At 38.9% G+C, this 20,140-nt stretch overlaps 2 protein-coding genes across 2 annotated transcripts; one reads left to right on the forward strand and one right to left on the reverse strand.

The window, feature by feature from the left end:
• Positions 1 to 2,944: 2,944 nt before the first annotated feature.
• Positions 2,945 to 7,485, reverse strand: lysmd1 (LysM, putative peptidoglycan-binding, domain containing 1). The gene is made up of 3 exons (XM_034174369.1): positions 7,048 to 7,485; positions 6,582 to 6,880; positions 2,945 to 3,192 (listed from the first exon to the last, which is right to left on the reverse strand). The coding sequence occupies exons 1-3, from the start codon at positions 7,222 to 7,224 to the stop codon at positions 3,018 to 3,020; spliced, it is 651 nt and encodes a 216-aa protein (XP_034030260.1). The 5' UTR covers positions 7,225 to 7,485; the 3' UTR covers positions 2,945 to 3,017.
• A 251-nt stretch (positions 7,486 to 7,736) lies between these two features.
• scnm1 (sodium channel modifier 1) lies at positions 7,737 to 18,715 on the forward strand. The gene is made up of 8 exons (XM_034174368.1): positions 7,737 to 7,892; positions 7,993 to 8,063; positions 8,161 to 8,249; positions 10,095 to 10,189; positions 10,591 to 10,691; positions 18,042 to 18,190; positions 18,274 to 18,394; positions 18,514 to 18,715. Exons 1-8 carry the CDS (start codon positions 7,842 to 7,844, stop codon positions 18,623 to 18,625), a joined length of 789 nt encoding a protein of 262 aa, XP_034030259.1. The 5' UTR covers positions 7,737 to 7,841; the 3' UTR covers positions 18,626 to 18,715.
• The last annotated feature ends 1,425 nt before the right edge of the window (positions 18,716 to 20,140 follow it).

Raw genomic sequence — 20,140 nt, forward strand, 5'->3', positions numbered from 1 at the left:
GACCATGAAAACATACCACTAGAACTTGGAATCACTTTTATGTCTTTATTAGTTCAAAGTTATTGTATAAAAACGATTTTTCGGTAATGGCGGTTTTCTTCTGGATCTAGCTCCTTAACATTTGAAGCTACATCAAATCTGATGACACCTTACTGAATCAGTACAGATTCAGCTACAATTTGGTGTTAGTTGTGCATCTCTAGCTTCATTTGTCACCTCACACTGACACATTTTCTATTTTCCCTATATTTTTGCATATTCTGGATCACCAGAATCGGAATCCGGATCCGATAATCACCAAACTTTGTTGTTTGATAGAACATTTGACTGTTACACCCCTTTTTTTTTCAAGCCTTTCTGCCTTGTTTTTGTGGACTTAGAAACTAGAATGTCAAAATTTCCCCTATCCCGCAATGATGAAGAATCCTTTAAAAATTCCTGGATCCAGATCACCACTAAAATTTAATCACTTGTTCCTCTTGTCATTTCCAACCACTCCACAAAATTTCATCAAAATCAGTTCAAAACTTTTTGAGTTATCCTGCTGACGAACAGACAGACAAACAAACACAACCGAAAACATAACCTCCTTGGCGGAGGTAACAAACGCTTACAAAAAGGCAGAATTAGTTGAGTTTGCTAATCAGCCTAACAGCTTAGCATTCTGCCACAAGCCAATTTTTGCTAAATGGTTTTGCATTTCTGAGTGCCTCGAATTTTTTCCGCTCTATGTGCCTCGCAAACTGAAGGTTCTTTCAAAAAATTAATAAATGTGATTAATTTAGAAGAATTACAATAATCAGGAAAAAAGAGCATCTGCACACTCAAATCTGTGAAAATCTAATTTAATAGTGTCATCTTTCAGTCAGAGACCTTCTTCAGGTATAAATGGACAAGTGAGTGCAACCACACAGAACATCACTTGATGATCCTAAATGTAAAACACCTGTATCTATCAGCAGAGACAGTGAAACTAGTCAAAGGAAATTGTAGTCCTACATGTAGTGGACAACAAATTACCAGAGTAACCATAGAGACAGTCAAACATCAAGCACATCGTATATACTTGTAACAAAATTAAAATAAAATCATAATAGTAACAGGTTTGATATAAACATCAAGCAACTACTATCATATATCTCTATATTTTGTGTGTTGCTTTCAAATAACAGCATCAGAAACTTAAGTTAGTAACAAAGGAGCTTGACAGTTTGAGTGACTCCAAAACATTTATTTATACAGCGCCAAATCACGTCATCCAAACATGCTTCACAAAAGTAGGTCTAATCATTCCCGTCCAGAGGGTGGACGGGAATGAAGCCGGTCCATCCTGTCCGTCCAGGTCGGCTGGTTTCTGCCCCTACAGTCTGTGGTGTTAACCAGAACTCTGTTGTGAAGCATCTTGAGATTTTTATCCTGAAAGATGTAGTAGTTATAATTTTTGCATAAGGCTGTAAACACTGTTCACTGGGATATTAAACTACATAGTGGGTAAAAACCTTCAAATTTGCAGCATTTTAAACTCCTAAATTTGTGGAATAGGATGAATATTTGTAGCACTTGTGGAGGACTGATGAAAACATAACCATGACATAACCATGAACTATTTGTTCATTATAGGTGTATTTACTGTTAAGTATTACTCTACCTCAGCCTCTGATGCATCACTATGCACTCATTATTTTAGAAATTTCTTGTGCATGAATCTTTCATTCTTAAATTCTATTAAATTCTACTTCAGTGTATCCTTTCCTTTTTATGTCTATAAACACTAACAATACAGCTGATGTGTGAGCCTACACATTAAATTAGATGCACAATTTGACCTCTGTAAATAGGGTGCATCCAGAAAGTATTCACAGCGCTTCACGTTTTCCACATTTTATGTTACAGCCTTATTCCAAAATGGAATAAATTCATTTTGTCACATTGCCATTATGGGGTATTGTGTGTAGAATTTTGAGGAAAAAATAAATAAATTTGGGTTGTATGATAAAAACTTTATCATACAAGCCTGATTAGTGGACTGCTGCAGAGATGGTTGTCCTTCTAGAAGGTTCTCCTCTCTCCACAGAGAAATGCTGGAGCTCTGACAGAGTGACCATTGGGCTGTTGGTCACCCCAATCGCTCAGTTTAGACGGGTGTCCAGCTCTAGGAAGAGTCCTGGTGGATACAAACTTCTTCCATTTACAGTTGATGGAGGCCAATGTGCTCACTGGGACCTTCAAAGCAGCAGAAATGTTTCTGTATCCTCCCCAGATTTGTGCCTCAAGACAATCCTGTTTGAGGCCTACAGACAATTCCTTTGACTTCATGCACTGTCAACTGTGGAACCTGATATGTAGACAGGTGTGTGCCTTTTCAAATCATGTCCAATCAACTGAATTTACCCCAGGTGGACTACAGTGAAGCTGAAGAAACATCTCAAGGATGATCAGTGGAAAGAAGATGCACCTGAGCTCAATTTTGAGCTTCATGGCAAAGGCTGTGAATACTTTACTTTTTATAAATTTGCAAAAATCAAAAAAAAAAAAAAAAGTCACACTGTCATTACAGGGTACTGTCTGTAGAATTCTGAGGGAAAAAAAAATATTTCATCCATTTTGGAATAAGGCTGTAACATAAAATGTGGAAAAAGTGAAGCGCTGTAGTTTCTGGATGCACTGTATGTAGTTACATGGCTGATGTGAACATTTTCCTTCATGTGTGAGCAAAAACAAGCCAAATAGCTCTAAGAGCTCATATCTCCAATAAAAAACAAAAACCAAAACACAAGACTACAAATGTTTTACTTCAAACAAAGCTGAAATACTTCATAACAGTCCATCATGAGTTCAGTGTGGAGTGGCAACCTTAAATGATACTCACTTTTCAAGTTCATAAGGCAGCAGGGACTTTGAAGAATATATACTGTAAGGTTAAATTAAGGTTATATTATTTTGTAAGGTACAGCCTGGGATGTGGCTTTCAATGAAAGTTTCTTTCACGGTCAGAGGGAGATATCAGAAACAGAATGTCACAGCTCAAAGATCTCATCCTCCCTGTCTCTCAGTCTGTGGGTGAGTTTGGTGGTACTGAGTGGTACTTTTTGCTGCTGCTGCAGGATTGAAGATGATATGGCACTCTGGGACTTTGTAAGCCGCCAGCAGTCTGATGTGCTGGTGGTACATGCTGCTTCCAGGGCTGCAACTCTGCAAAGACACATAAGAAGTCTGACATGACCCTGCAGACATCGTTGTCTGTGCTCAGTAAATAACTACAGTTTGCTTTTTACAGCAAGTGTGGATCCCAATAAAGTTCAACCTACTTTCCAATAAATAACACGTGTATTTTATGTTACAAGTTACAGCTAATTTTAATTAGTGAATTTTATTCAGTGTCAATATAATCGCCCACATACTCAGTGGTACCAGCAAAACGTAACATTTTTAAACAATGTTTCAAACTAAAGGATTTTTTATTATTGATTTATACACATTCAGAAAAACAATCTGATGTAGGTGCACCATAAGCTTGGGCATTCTTAGCCTTGTGAAGTCAAATTAGTCATAAAAACCTGAAGGAGATGCGAGAGAAAAGTTATGAGTGATTGTTTTAAATATGTCCCCATGCAGTAAACTCCATTTATTTTTATAGCCTGAAGCCAGATATAGGACTTCACACAATACCAAATGCACCTATAAAAACATCACATTTAGATATATAAAATAATAAAACAGAAGAATCTTCCAACAAGTAAGAACTAAAGTACATCATATCAAAGTATTAAAATCATTCATCTGTTCCAGTAAAACCAAATCCAAAAGTGCTAAAAACCCTATTCACTCTCCCATGAATGTCCCCCACAAAAGGCTGCCAGCATTGCATTTTGAAAGCTAATGTGAATCTTGAGTCTGGACTTAACAGACTCAGTCTTATCATTAAATGGTCTGGATTTTTATATAGCACTTTACAGTGATGCCTCACATTCACACGCAATGATATCAGGACATTGCCATGTAAGATGCTCAGTTGCACACCAGGAGCAACTCTGCAATTCAGAACCTTAATCTTTGTGATTTTCAGGGGACAGGGATTGAACTAAGAATCCCCAGGTCACAATTTCAAGCCCACTACTTTAAACACTTATAGGAAGGCTAACTAGCTGATAAAGGTGTTGTGTAGCCAATTGACATTAATGTTACCTTAGGGCCCTGTCCCACTGGTGTTTAGGAGGATTTGCGTATGGATTGCGCACAAAATTGGCCCATATTCGCCAAAAATCCGCAATATCCGTGTAACATGCCTGTATGAGTCAGCCATCATCCAAACATGTTCGTGATCATCCACAGAGGCACGCATGTCTGCAGCCAGGATTTCTGAGCTGTTCAAAAATCTGGATGCGGATAACATCCGCCTTACATACTCTATACTCAATTCATACACAATACATACTCCCTCTATGCGCTGTATACCTGCCATTAACCGCTGATATCCGCAACTGATGGGGATTTGTGGCTTGGCAGCGGACTGGACAGTGTGTAAAACAGATATATTGCGTGCCCATCATGTCCACATCACAAACTAAAATATGTTGTAGCGAATGCATACAAACTGGCCATGAATAAAGCGTTTTTAATTACATCTGCTTTGCGGACAATCTGTGAATGCATAACAAACACGTCACGTAAACCCAAAGTATTATATGTGGCAGAAAGCGACATACCTGCCAGTCAGTGCCGGTCCGGCTGTGTAAATTCACAAAGACGTAATAGCTGCTGCAATCCAAGACTTTTATTTAACACCAACAAAAGGAAGAGTTTCTGTTTGGCCACAACTCACGCTGAAGTCTGTTTTCTGTGACACTCTCAAAAAAAAACAAAAAAAAAAAACACCGTCTCACACCCCAAGCGCCTTCACCCCTCCCGCTCCCCAAACTCAGTTAACCCTCGCCTAACAAATGAACATTAACTCTGTGATCAACTTGTCAAAGTCCAGCAAATCCTCCAGAGGCTGTATTGTTGGTGTGAATAGTGATGCCGACGGCCTGAGTGCGCTTATTTTATACTTGCAATGCAGATGCCGTGCACGTGCAACACGTGTGCGATGCATTCATAATACACCCGTAATACTGCCGTGATAATCGCAATGTGTCAGATCAGTTTCCTCACTACATGCGTTATATAACCGTGATTGTTCATCATATATTCGCTATATTATTAATATATCTGTAATTTATACTGGGACATTTGTCATTTTTGGCCATTTTTGTTGCGGACGTCAATGAACGCCCGTAATTTGTGTACTCAATTCATGCGCAATTGATCCTCTCCCCAGTGGGACAGGGCCCTTAGGGATACAAAGTAGGTCTGCATACAGAGAATGCAGGGAACAAGTTAGTGCATATGGTTTTAAGACATCTGCCAAATTAAGAATGTGCTTGAAATTTCAGTATTAATTTCAGTTAGCAGCAACACCTTAAAATCTTCTGGGGACTGTTTGTAGACTTTGGTACTTGCATGCTACAAACCAGAGAATAAAACATAACAATAATTAATCATAGATGACACAAAAGCATGATTCAATGTCTCCACACATTATATATTTTGCCAATGAGGAAGTTAAAAAAACAAACAAAAAATATGATAATATTTTGAATGTGTGTTAAAGGACAAGGTACAATTTAAAAAATATATCCTCCAACCAGGGATTTTCCTCATACATGCTCATTTGGGCTTAAGGATGTTGACTGTGGACAGGCCTGAGGCCACAGCTGGATCACTACAGGGGTTTTCTATCCTGCATTTCTTGTCATTTGAGTGGGAATTCTAATAATTCCGTATTCAGGTTTTATTCTTCTGATTTAACATATTTTATGTTGAGTGACCATGTTGATAACTATCCTGTGGAAAGTTGCAGAAGATTTTTTCAAGCATTTAACAATATCTACAAACAAACAATATTATAGTGCTGAGGGTGGGAATTTCTCTCTTTTAAAACTTGGGACTACAATTTAAGATCATGAAGTCAATGTTGCAGGAAAATAAATTTGATCCAACAACAGTATTAACAAAAGAAAATGTTTACTTTCATCATGTAAAAGTGTCAATTCAGATACTGTTTTGTCTGCAGTGCCAGAAATGACAATCGGAGATACCAACCACCAACACAGCGTTCTGAAAATTTTGCAGAAAAAAAAAAAAAAAAAAAGAAGTTATGTGACATCCAGATTTTTTTTTTTTTTTTTTTTTTTACAAGTTATAAAAGCCCTCAGGTTCCCATTTTCAGAGATATTTCCTGCATCAACAGGCATGTTGTGTCATCCATATCTGACCGGAGTCTCTGAAAGGGTTGTGTCTACACTCGCACAGATTGGGCATCCAACACAAAACAAATTCTAATTTTCAGTCTTATAGGTTTATGTTTTCCAAATGGCGGATCAGAACATGCATGGAAGCTGAAGAGTGGTGCACATTCCAGCACACCAGTTTTGTTTTTTGCTATGAAAATTTGGGAACATGATGCTAAACCTCAAGATAACACAGTGATTTAACTTAAAAACTTCCCTAATCAAGATGAATCACGCATGGTGCAGTTATACCTTTCCTCTGCTTCTTTGTATCCTCTGACTGCAACCTGTTTGGACTGGCTTATCAAGCCATCCAACCTTTTCAAGAAGGCATCTGGAGAAAGATCAGACACCCTTTCTTTGCTATCATCAAACCTGTCCTCTGACTTGTTCTCATTTTGAGATGACACATCCACTTTTGGGACATCTTCACCCAAAGTCTCCCTGTCACTGCAGAAATCCACATCTGACAGAACAGGGATAAACAAATACTTCTTCAGGAATATAGAGTCATTGGTGTACAGTCTGTTTGCTCGCTTGATTAGTTCCATCTGTAACAGAAAAGTGATTGATGACATTTTAGCTTCACGGGCAATCAAAATTTGCAAAAACAATAGGATTTGATTAATCTGTACAGCCCATTACTACAGACACACTGATTCTTTCCAAATGCCTCCTGCAAGTTAGAAAAACAGAAAAAAAAAAAAAAAAAACTTACAGACACTCCATATCTCAGGGCCAGCCCTTGTAGTGTTTCCCCATGCTGAATTTTATGTTCAATCAGTCTGTATGAGGACAAATCAGACTGGAACAAACTTCCGTAAGATCTCGTCCTGGACCTGCCGCTGAGGAGTCGGTTTCCCCCGTCTGGCAGAGGAGTCTGCTCCCGGGACATTGTGAAGAGCTAACGCAGCCTGCGTGACTGACACATGCTAAAAATCAACAAATTAGCGAATACACCCTAGCTAAACTTTTAACTGAGTTAACGTCGATGCTCGTTCTTTTTTCCCTCCTAGTGTCAAATTTTAGTTGCTAATATAAGCTGTCAAACATTTGCTGGAGCAAATGCCAATAACTTTTCTACGTTTTAAGTAAACTTCTCTACAAAATAAATATCACACCACTCCTGTACTCAGCGGCCATTGTTTGTTGCCATGACTGCCGTCCCCAATCCCATGATTCCTTACAAATGCTGCATTCGAAATAATTGGAGTAGATGCCACTCATTTAAATATCCTTGAGCGTCGCAGAGTTAGATCCAGTAGTAAGATTCAAATTTATTTTAACATTAATTTAAACGACAACTATGTCCATGATTAAACTGCGAGCTTAAATTGATTTACCACTCACAAGATGATTGTGCTAGCTAAAACAACAGACGCCATTGCTAAAACGTTTGATACTCGTTTTTCCTATTTTTTGTAAGTGCCTGGAACACATCGCTAAAATGAACTGTGCTAAGTGGCTAAGTCACATAACTGTCTTTTTTCCTTCTATATATCTACCGTAATAATGTCGTTCAAAAGGGAAGGTGATGACAAGAGTCAGTTAAATATTCTGAAGGTAACGTTATAGTATTTGAGCGTACCTTAAGGACTGGGCTTGCTGTTATCCGATATGTTACAGGGCTAGCAACTGTTAGCAGAGTTTTGTTGTCTTTCAGAAACGTCGTGTTGCAGATCTTCTGTCAAATTTTATTCCTGAAGATGAAGCAGCTCTTCTGAAAAATGGAAGGTGACATTTACTTAAAAAATACCACGTTTCAACCATGGAAACCAGGCATGTTTGTGGCCCGCAGTAACATAAAGATGTCTATTTCTAAACTTTTTAGATACAGCTGCCTTGTGTGTTCTTACCGCCCTGTGTTTGACACCATTGACACACTGACTGTCCACAGAAATGGGAAAAGACATCTGCAAGGTGAGACAAAGGTGATTTTTGAGAAAACTACGAGAAATTGATCACTCTCTTGTAAGCTTAATATCTTCATCAACTCGTAAACCTGAACACTTCAGTTTAAAGAACAACGCTGGTCATACTGATATTTGAGCCAAAAATATAGAAATACTTGGCTGCTTTTCCTAAACCATTACACTTCATAGAAGACGCTGATTTCAGTTTTTTAAAACCTTTATCACAGTGGTGCAAGTGATTAGTATGCTTGCCCCCAAATAAGAAGATACCTGACTGAAGGCGTCCCATGCCCCATTGTTCTTGCACATCTGGAGTTTTGTTAGGGCCCCTTCACCCATAGAACGAATAAGTACAAATCAGAGTGAATCACAGCGGAACAGCTCGTCTGAGCGAACCACAAAAACATTGAGTCAACGGGCAGGCGAGCACAATCACGCTGCAATGTATCGTGCAAGCGATGGTGTGGTGCGAGCAGCTGGGATGTGGTGCACCGCACATCGTGCCACTGATGTGGAGAAAAAATAAAAACCAGCTGTATAATTAATGAATATCACTGGGATGATATAAATAATAAAAGGGGATCCAATACAGAACCCTGTTGTTAAATTACTCTGGTTAAATAAAAGATAAATGACACTCACAGGATTCGAATCTGTAAGCGCTGATTACCAGACAGAAGCTTTACCACTGCGCTACAATCATTGTCTTATAACAGGAGTGTGAAATGGCTAAAATCAACAAGCAGATAAATGTTTTTTTTTTTTTTAAAGAGAAAAAGCACCATGATAACTGACCAAACGGTGTTTATTACGGTGTCTTTCTGCTGATACATTACTGAAAGTGGCGTATTTGTCGCACTGTTGACTTGTCTTATGGTCCTGCGGCCACCTGCTCACAGGACACGCGTGTCCTGTCAGATAGACATGACCTTCAGATCACCTGGTGCGGAACTGATGGTCCGTTCCAGCTGGGACAGCCTGTCAATGTGCACACTCTCCAGCCCATCACAAAAGCGATATATATTTTTATGTATTTCCACGTGAAGACAGCAGGTAGAGACACGCGCCTCACGGAGGAATGTTGTAAGTTCATGTCCTTCAAAACACGGCACGTGTTCTCCAGCTGGGACGTCCAGGAGCACAGATCACAACAGCAGCCGCTGTGAGCAGACACATCCCCCTTGTCTGTTCAGCGCCCAGACCAACGTGTCCCTGTGTTATGTTGTCATTCATTACACATACATATATACATATTACATATACACGTGATTTCTTAGGGTTTCTTCTTTTTTTATAAATTTGCAAAAAAAAAAAAAAAAATACTTTTTTTCACGTTGTCATTATGGGGTATTGTGTGTAGAATTTTGAGGGGAAAATGAATTTCATGCATTTTGGAGTAATGCTGTAACATAAAAAAAATGTGGAAAAGGTGAAGCACTGTGAATACTTTCCAGATGCACTGTATTTCATTGCCCACTGCAATCTCTGGAAGCAGCTCTCTCTGGTCCTCAGTGATCTGCAACAGTTCCTGTATTCAATTAAAACCAGAGATGTGCAATTAATTTTCCTTCCTGTACATAGTATTCAAAAAATCTTGTAAGATTAACAAATTACCATTGTCTTCTTGCTGACAAATTCCTGTTCAGCCAGCATTCATATGTAGAATGGCATTGACTATTTGGTTGTCTATAGTACTGAATGATTGCTTCTTTCAGGAAATGCTCCTGACACAGGTTACATATGGAAAAGTTTCAAAATCAAAACAATGTCAGTAACTGTAAGAGTGCAGTTATGCATTCGAGGGGAAACTAACTACAGTAACTAGCTGTCATGCTATTTCTTTTTTTCTCAGGATTAAAAAGATTTTATGGAAAGAAAGCACAGCTGAAGAATGAAATTACAAAGAGACAACATGAAAAATATGTGCAGGCTGAAGACAGAAGACAGGTTGGTAACCATAGCATCAGATTGGTTTTAGATCTGTAGTTTTGTTGCACAACTGTTGTATGGAAGTGTAAGTAGAACTGCAGACTGAAGTCATTGTGGTAATTCAGCAAGCAGGCGATCATTGAATAATCATTTGGTGAATAAGTGCGTTTCAGTGGGCTCAGTCTTGACTGAGTGAGACCATTGACCCATGCTGTCACCCTGTGTTAAAGACAGATTGTGTGATGACCCTGTGACTGCCTCCTGACAGTGACACACTCCATGTTAACGTTGTTGTTACAGAAATTCTTGTTTCATTAGATTCTGATGTCAGTGGATCACGTAGTAGAGTTTACAACTGATCAGACTCTCACTGGCAGTTGGGAAACCTTCATATTCAACATTTTATTTCTGTTTTTTAGGAACCCTCCACTTCAGCCCCTTTACTGGAACAAACACAGAAACTTACCCATCATGCTTTACTGAAGACTGTCCCGTATAACAGCTGTCACAGACAAACCAGGTTAGAGTTTTTTCTGTTTGTTGTTTGTCTGTTTGTGCTCATTTGCATAACTGAACAACTTTGACTCCCCCTGACTTGAAAATGTTAACTTAGGTGGATTTCATCATGGCTCGACCCTCCTCCCACACCAGCCATATCTGGATCCATCTTCCAGATTAATATTACTATTATCAATGGAGAATTACTGGTTTTTAGCAATTTGGGGTCTATCTCCCAGGACCTGTATAAAACTGACTTAATCCAGTGAGGTTATCGTGGCAGCTCAGTCTTCCTTCAAGATGACCAGATCTTTGGTAAAAGATGGCTTCTGAGATTCTCGACATATTGACATTAGTTTGTTTAGATTTCCTTTTCTTGATAGCGTCCCTTGCCTTTCTATTGAGTAGTCAGAGTGGGATTGCTATCTGTCCACATAGCTGGAGAACATCAGTCTCTTGTCAGTCTGTTGTTAATAGTGACAATATTAGCCTGCAGTGTGAGTATCATACTTCAAATTACATCCCCAAGGTAGCTTGCTTATGAGGGTGATTCTTAGACTACGGGCACTTATTATGTCCTTTGATCATATTGTATGAAAAAACAGAAAAAAGGGGAAATTTCACACTTTTATAGTTATCTTTACAATGAAAGTGTTTTAAGAAATTTGTTCTAGTAGTCTATGATGACTTTTTCACCTTTTTTCAGCATCATTATATGCAAATATTGCAGTTTTGTGCTTGTCCCACACCCAGACTTTTGATCTTCAATGATAAAAATGAATGGTAAAAAAAACGTTTTTTCTAATGTTTTAAAATATCTCTGAATAAAATATCAGTAAAATAATCAAAACATAATTGGGGTATTCAATGTCATACAACTGTTGTGATTTTTTTTAAACAAAATGTAGTTGTCCCACACTATTGCCGTAATTTCCACCACAACACTGTAATGTCCCTTTAAACAGTTTGTATGAAAGATTGTTTGGGTAGTTTCTATGGAGATAAACAGTGACATCAGAGCACATGTATATAGCGCCAAATCACAACAAACAGTTGCCCCAAGGTGCTTTATATTGTAAGGCAGTGGTGTGGTGGAAATTACATTTACAAGGCCAATAGTGGCCGTAGTTAAAGAATCACCCATGAATGCGACGGTACAGCAATGCATGTGTTTCATGTACTTTCTTCTAAAACTGAGGGTTCCTGGTTAAAGGCCACCTGAGCCCAGTCAGAAGTTCCATATTTTCCAGAGTAGAAGTCATGGTTTGTTCTTTTTTTTTTTGTATAACTAGTTTGGGAGGTCCTGCGGCCGGTTCAACTTGTATACCGAAAACTCATCAAATCATTCATATTCAATACCTGTTCATATGTAGCCGTATTAATAATGCCAAATTCTGTTTTTATGTAGTATAGCTGGGTTAGGGCTTATGGTTAAGTGGGTTAGAGTTAAGTTTTACCGTAGATTGTTTGTTTTGGTTTCCCCCTGCCATGTATGATGACCTCCTATGATGTATGATGGCTTCGCATTATGACCATTTACTACATGTCAGATGTTGTGGTGTAAGTGGTAGGATTTTGAACTTTAGAGCCAGCAGCTTGGCTTCATATTCCAATCATGTTAAAGATTTACATTCTTTTTTTCTGACCTCTATTATTAAGGGATTGTGGTAAAGTTAGAAAGATAAAAAATTAGAAATAATTTCAGAGCTTCGCTTCAAAAAATGATTTTTGCCCCTTTGTACAGATCGAAAACAAAATTCAATGTGTTTACCATCATAATCACGTGAGCTCGACTAACCAGTCAGAAGCACTGGGTACAAATGCAGGGCTGTAAAAACTCTGCGGATCCACGAAATTCAGTGGATGTCATCATGGGGGGGGGTGCTGGTGTTTTACTCTGTAATTGTGATCGTCACTGAGTTTTTAAAATGTCTATCGCAGTGTACCTTTTTTTTACCACATCGTGCAAGTTTTATAAGTCTGCGGTGGTCCACGGACACTGATCTGTGTGTTACAGATACAAATCAGTGTCCTCGGATCCGCAGAGTTTTGAGGAGAAAAATCCCTCTCTCAAAGCTTGGCTGTTGCAACAGTTGTCGTAAAGCGGGACTGGTTGGTTGCTGCGGGGACGCTGTCTGGCTCCTGCGCGACGCTTAAGCTAAACGTAGCATGAGGACATCGCAAACTTTTAGAGCTCTAAATTTTTTAAAAGAAGAGTTGTGCAGCATGTCTGTGTCACGGACTGACATCAGACAGAGAGAAGATGGTGAGAAAGATGGTTTGAAAAAAGTCTGATAAGGACAAGAATCCATGGAATTGTCGCTGGCTTCGTCAATACACCTGAAAGATAAAAGAAAGGGGAAAAGCGAACTGTGCCATCAGGAAACGGTAAGAATTTTTCTCTTTCTGGAAAATAAACATTGTGCTGTTCAAACACAATTTTAGAAGAGATTATGACTTTTTTCATTAATCTAGACTTTCTTTCATTGGGAAAAAAAAGACTGGCTTTGAATGGATTTACATGAATTTACACAAGAATGTAAATGAGTTTTTATTAATGTAGACTTTTTTTCATGGGAAAAAGACACCATGGCTTTGAATGGATTTACAGGAATTTACACAAGAATATGTGGCTTTTTTACTATAAGCAGTGGTGGGCACAGTTCAGCTAATCCGATAGCAGATAATTATCAAAGCTAATGTTTTTGCTATCAGATTAGCTTTTCAGATAAATTTTAAAACCATCATTGGACCAGTTATCTTCCGATAAATTTAGTTCCAATAACTTTCAGTCCGATAACATTTTTTTTTTTGCTGGTAAAGTTTAACATATAAAACGTTTGTAAACCCTAAAATCAAACATTTTAGTCCATTTGTTGTGTGTTTATAGCCATGGAGCAGACTGGCTGCCTGTCACTTGCTGATGATGTCATCATTAAGCGCAAAATGTGATTGGCCGGTCGACACAGGCAGCATTGTGGGTAGTGTAGTTCAGGTTCACTTTGGACGTTACAGTGACTTGTCCACTCGACACAAAAACAAAACAGACTAATTTTAACATTATTTTATTTTATTTCCTTGTGGCTGTAATTTAATCGCCAAGACTCGGTGGGGGAGAGGAGCTCTCACGGTGCAGCTGTGTACAGAGGGAGGGACTTTTCTTCATGTTTAGACACTGTTTTGGATTTTAAAAAAGGATGCTTTATGTGGATTATTTATTCTGATGAATCCCACTGAAACTAACAGGTAAGAATTTATATTTACTACATGTATTTTACTCTGCCAGTCAATGCAATAATGGATGTACAGTGAGGAAAATAAGTATTTGAACACCCTGCGATTTTGCAAGTTCTCCCACTTAGAAATCATGGAGGGGGCTGAAATTTTCATCTTAGGTGCACGTCCACTGTGAGAGACATAATCTAAAAAAAAAATCCGGAAATCACAATGTATGATTTTTTTTTTTTTTTTTTTTTTTTTTTTTTTTTTTATTTGTATGTTACTGCTGCAAATAAATATTTGAACACCTGTGAAAATCACTGTTAATATTTGGTACAGTAGCCTTTGTTTGCAATTACAGAGGTCAAAAGTTTCCTGTAGTTTTTTTTTACCAGGTTTTCACACACTGCAGCAGGGATTTTGGTCCACTTCTTCATACAGATCTTCTCTAGATCTTTCAGGTTTGGAGTTTCAGCTCCCTCCAAAGATTTTCTATTGAGTTCAGGTCTGGAGAGTGGCCAGGCCACTCCAGGACCTTGAAATGCTTCTTACAGAGCCCCTCCTTAGTTGCCTTGTTTGCGTGTTTGGGGTCATTGTCATGCTGGAAGACCCTGCCATGACCCGTCTTCAATGCTCTTACTGAGGGAAGGAGGTTGTTTGCCAAAATCTCGCAATACATGACCCCATCCATCCTCCCTTCAGTACGGTGCAGTCATCCTGTCCCCTTTGCAGAAGAGTACCCCCAAAGTACGATGTTTCCACCCCCATGCTTCACAGTTGGGATGGTTTTCTTGGGGTTGTTCTCATCCTCCAAACATGGTAAGTGGAGTTGATTAAAAAAAAAAAGCTCTATTCTGGTCTCATCTGACCACACAACCTTCTCCCATGCCTCCTCTGGATCATCCAGATGGTCACTGGTGAACTTCAGATGGACCTGGACATGTGCTGGCTTGAGCAGGGAGACCTTGCTGCCCTGCAGGATTTTAATCCATGACAGCATTATGTGTTACTAATGTAATCTTTGTGACTGTGGTCCGAGCTCTCTTCAGGCCATTGACCAGGTCCTCCTGTGTAGTTTTGAGCTTTCTCAGAATCATCCTTACCCCACAAACTGAGATCTTGCATGGAATCCCAGGCCGAGGGAGAATGACAGTCATCTTGTGTTTCTTCCACTTTCTAATAAATAATCATAACAGTTCTTGTCTTCTACCAAGCTGCTTGCCTGTTGTCCTGTAGTCCATCTCAGCCTTGTGCAGGTCTACAGTTTTGTCCCTGGAGTCCTTAGACAGCTCTTTGGTCTTGGCTATGGTGGACAGGTTGGAGTGTGATTGATTGAGTGTGTGAACAGGTGTCTTTTATACAGGTAACAAGTTCAAACAGGTGCAGTTAATACAGGTAAAGAGTGCAGAATAAGAGGGCTTCTTAAAGAAAAATGAACAGGTCTGTGTGAGCCAGAATTCTTGCTGGTTGGTAGGTGTTCAAATACTTATTTGCAGCAGTAACATACATATACATTATTAAAAAATCATACATTGTGATTTCCGGATTTTTTTTTAGATTATGTCTCTCACAGTGGACATGCACCTAAGATGAAAATTTCAGACCCCTCCATGATTTCTAAGTGGGAGAACTTGCAAAATTGCAGGTTCTTTAAATACTTATTTTCCTCACTGTATTTCGGTTGTTTAAGCCGCAGGGTACAAAGTGTGTGAAAAAAGCAGCAGCTTTTATATCGTAAATGACGGTGTATCTAATACTGAGATAAACTGTGAATTCTAATACTGTGTTTTACTGCGTTTGAAAGATGATGACAGTGTTTGGGGTTTTATTTTTTTATTCATTCATTTTTCGTGTGTTCTTTGTTTGTGATCCTTGAATTTACCCAGCAGCCCCTGCGGCGCTTAAAGTGAAACTGGTTTACCAGAAGCTGACAGTGTAATCTGATGTAGCCACGTCCAAATCAATACTAATAGTTATCAGTTCTCTGTAATGAAAATAACTTTTTTAGCAGTTTATTGGTTTATCATTATAAACGATAACTTTTCAGTTATCTGATTAATGGTTATTGAAGGTAACTTTTTGGTTAGCTGTGCCCACCACTGGCTATAAGGTATGTTATTGATATTTTGCCATCAATTTCAAAATATTTTCCAAGCTTTAACTGTGGTTTTTGAAGTGCTTTAACAGTCTTTTCAGTCTTCATGAATTTCATGTAGTTTAATTGTTCTGAGTTAATGCATTATTTGGTTTACAATTAAAAGGAAAATCATTCCAGGTCCTACTTCCACGTCATATTCTGTTATTTCAACATGATCATTGATGGTTCAAATGGAAGGTTGAATACAGGGTCATTTAAAAATGCACTCATTTTGAGATTTTTTTTTGTTCCAAGAGATGCTGAAAATGTATCATTAGATAAAAAAAATGTATTTGGTTTCTGGGATCCCACAAGGCTCGAGACCCTGGGGGGGCCTATGTCCCCCAGACCCCCTGCAAGTTTTCCTGTGATTTCACAATTTTCATTTCACAGCCCTGGAATGGAATTTTGTGTTATTAAAACAGTTACGTATGGATAACCACTGTCTTATAATAATAACCGTTTGTATGGGGCTTTCCCAGGAATCAAAGCACCAGACAAAATGAACTCCAGTAATAAAAGAGTAAACAGAATAATAGATGCCAATGATAAAAGTACACTAAAACGATGCACAAAAATCACAAAACTAGAAGCACTCAGAGAGTGCAAACCTCCGCCAAGGCCATGGGGTCACTGACGCCATAACATCTACACGCCGTGGAATCATTGAACCTACAAAAGTCTAACAATGATGTTTGCTCAGTAGTAAAAAAAAAGTTTCATCTGCTGTGACTGGATAGCATGTATCCTTAGCACTTGGCATCACAGTTTATTGCAACTTGCACCTTTCCCAGAAGTTACTGTCATCTGAGCACTGATATTGATATTGCATGTGCTTATAGACAAAAACAAATAAGAGACAAAATTCAATTTATTATTCCTCTAAACTGCAAATATATGAATTTTTTTTAACATTTATGAAACACTTCTCTAAACAAGGCCATAGGGTCACTGACCCTAAAGAGATTCCCTCGTTGGCACAGTAATCTATTCAACAATTCAGTGTTACAACCAAAACTATGATACATACACTTTTCTTTCCTTTATACTTGACATCCTTAACCATGAAAACATACCACTAGAACTTGGAATCAGTTTTATGTCTTTATTAGTTCAAAAGTTATTGTATAAAAACGATTTTTCGGTAATGGCGATTTTCTTCTGGATCTAGCTCCATAACATTTGAAGCTACATCAAATCTGATGACACCTTACTGAATCAGTACAGATTCAGCTACAATTTGGTGTTAGTTGTGCATCTCTAGCTTTATTTGTCACCTCACACTGACACATTTTCTATTTTCCCTATATTTTTGCATATTCTGTATCACCAGATCCGGAATCCGGATCCGATCATCACCAAACTTTGTTGTTTGATAGAACATTTGACTATGTTACACCCTAATTTTTTCAAGCCTTTCTGCCTTGTTTTTGTGGAGTTAGAAACTAGCATGTCAAAATTCTCCCTATCCCGCAATGGTGAAGAATCCTTTAAAAAATTCCTGGATCCAGATCGTGATCCGGATCACCACTAAAATTTAATCACTTGTTCCTCTTGTCATTTCCAACCACTCCACAAGATTTCATCAAAATACGTTCAAAACTTTTTGAGTTATCCTGCTGACAGACAGACAAACAAACAAACGCGACCGAAAACATAACCTTCTTGGTGGAGGTAATAATGAGCTGAAAATACAGACAAAGGTGCGACTTATGCTCCAGTGTGATTTCTGTGGAAAATATGATATGCAGTTTTAATTTTCAAAGGGAAAATGTGGTGTTTAGTTCATTTAAAACTTTACTGTTGGTGTCACATTAATTCTCATCCGGATAAAGCGGAAGAAAATGGATGGATGGATGTTTTTGTGTTTGTTTTTTTGAAGTGGGATTTCTCTCATATGACCTAATTACCAAAGTTGAGTAGAACACTCAGAGGCTCAACTTGATAAGTGTTTTAACATGATTAACGTTGCATGATTAAAAAAAAAAAACGTTAATTTGTGCTTTAATTTTAAAGCACAAAGTCTAAACAAGGACCGGAGAGTGTGAGTTTGGATTCCAGTTCCAGCCCTTCCAGCACAAGGTCATCAGAACAACAGAAAGAACACTGGAATACTGCAGTTTCAGATGGTTTGCCACCAAGCAGTTCTACCGTTTGCTCATCAGGTAACCGTCACTTGCAGATTTTGTGTTGCAGAGAGTTTTGCTGTGTTCTCTCTTGAACTGAGGAGAAATTTTGTCTTCTGCAGCCCAGAAAGAGCCACAGCCATCAAAGCTCATTAAAGGACTTCAGCCAGCAGTGATGCAGGCATCCGAGCTGATAACAGCCAAAAAGAGGAGAGAGCTGGAACACTACCTCAAACTTAAAAGGTGAGCTCCAGTTGGTTATGTGACATGGAATGTTGTCAGTATCTCTACCAGAGGTCTGTTCAGTAACTTCACCAGCCTTATGTTGCTGAGCACAGTCCACCATGGTTTGTTTCTCATAGTGACGGGTGGCTGAAAGACAGGAGTGGCCAATGGGTTAAAGACGAGAATGTGGAGTTTGACTCAGACGAAGAGGAGCCGCCTGCACTTCTACCTCAGCCGTCTAGTGACTGAGAGAACTGTGTGAAAACAGTATTTTGAGACAGCAGCCCTGTTCCTGGAGAGCACCTGCCCTCCATGTTCTATCAGGCTCCATGCTCCACCCCCAACTAATTAGGCTCTCCTGAGATCAAGTCTGGTATTGCGTGATGCTGCGTGTACCAGAGCACGGAACCACCCAGGTAGACAAGTAATCTGAGATCCCCATTTCCCGAATGAATGAGGTAGAAATGAATAGCTTCTTATTTGAAGTTGAGATAGAAATGTCAAGAAGCTTCTCCCTCATCACATGTGAGAAAGAGATGACGCTAACTCCTAGTTTCTTAATTCTGGCACACAGTAGTAATGCACTGGCATAGTCTGTAGTGCAGTTTGTCCTTGTCACTACTGCAAGCAGAAAAATTAAAACATTTTTAGCTTTTGATGGTGAGTACCATTGTGCTGCCGCGCTGAAAACCTGCAGTGATGGAGATTTCTGTCTTCCTCTCACTGAAAATGACTTTGTACAGCTCTTCTGTGGCATATTTTCAGAGAATAAAATGACTTTATTCAACTATCTAACCATAACTCTGATGCTGAGCAGAGTGGACATGAAGATGAAGCTGGAAGATATGCTGCCCTAAACCGATGTGCACCACGTATTCTTAGCAGTTATTTTAGCCTGTTTGAACCCAGCAGAGAAATTTCAGAAGAACCTAATTAACTCAGTACTGTGCTCAGCCAGTCAAGAGCTCGGAGACATCAGAGTAAAATATTCAGGTGTGAGTAGTACAGGTAGACTGAAAACCTGCAGTGCAGGTGCTGTCAAAGAACAGGGGTTCACACCCCTGGTTTTGATTATACCAATACCTTGGCAACGTCAACCCACATCTTAAACATCAACGTCATAGCTCTTCAAACTGCAAACAGTAACAGTACTATGGAGTGGCCACTTGATAGAGTGACCACTACATAGTACTGGCAGAAGGACCTCCATCACCTTCTTCAAGGTGGTGGAGGTCCTTCTGCCAGATTATTGCAAAATCATAGTCCAACCCTATAACTGCATTTTTTCCTAAATTTGAAATACTTGTATTAAATGTTCCTCTTGTGACTGATGGCACAGGTGAAACTATACTCAAAAATTGCATCCCTTGATGATCCTGATGTAGTTTGTATTTCAGTGACTAGGAGAAACTTATTTTCATACCTGAAACATCTATCATCAGTAAGCAGTTTGGGGCCCTGTTGCTTCATGTGAGTTTGACTTTTTGAAAATCAAAAGTTGGGTACCCTTGATCATTTTTTAACCAGTTGGCCAACAGTAAAAGAGTACCTTTGATATCTTAAAATTGCAAAGCAACAAAAGTTATTGCCATTTTTATGCCCATGTCTTGGAAGTACCAAGTATAATTTCTCTCACTTATGCATCTATGGCACTGTTGCTTTGTTAAAGTGAGGTGTGGTTAGGCACATTGCAACAGAAAGTGCTTGAGCCATAGACTAGGGGAAGAAAAACAACAAAAAAAAAACACACACACTCTGTCCATA

This window comes from Thalassophryne amazonica, chromosome 7 (genome assembly GCF_902500255.1).
Source record: "Thalassophryne amazonica chromosome 7, fThaAma1.1, whole genome shotgun sequence".
Taxonomy (NCBI): domain Eukaryota; kingdom Metazoa; phylum Chordata; class Actinopteri; order Batrachoidiformes; family Batrachoididae; genus Thalassophryne; species Thalassophryne amazonica.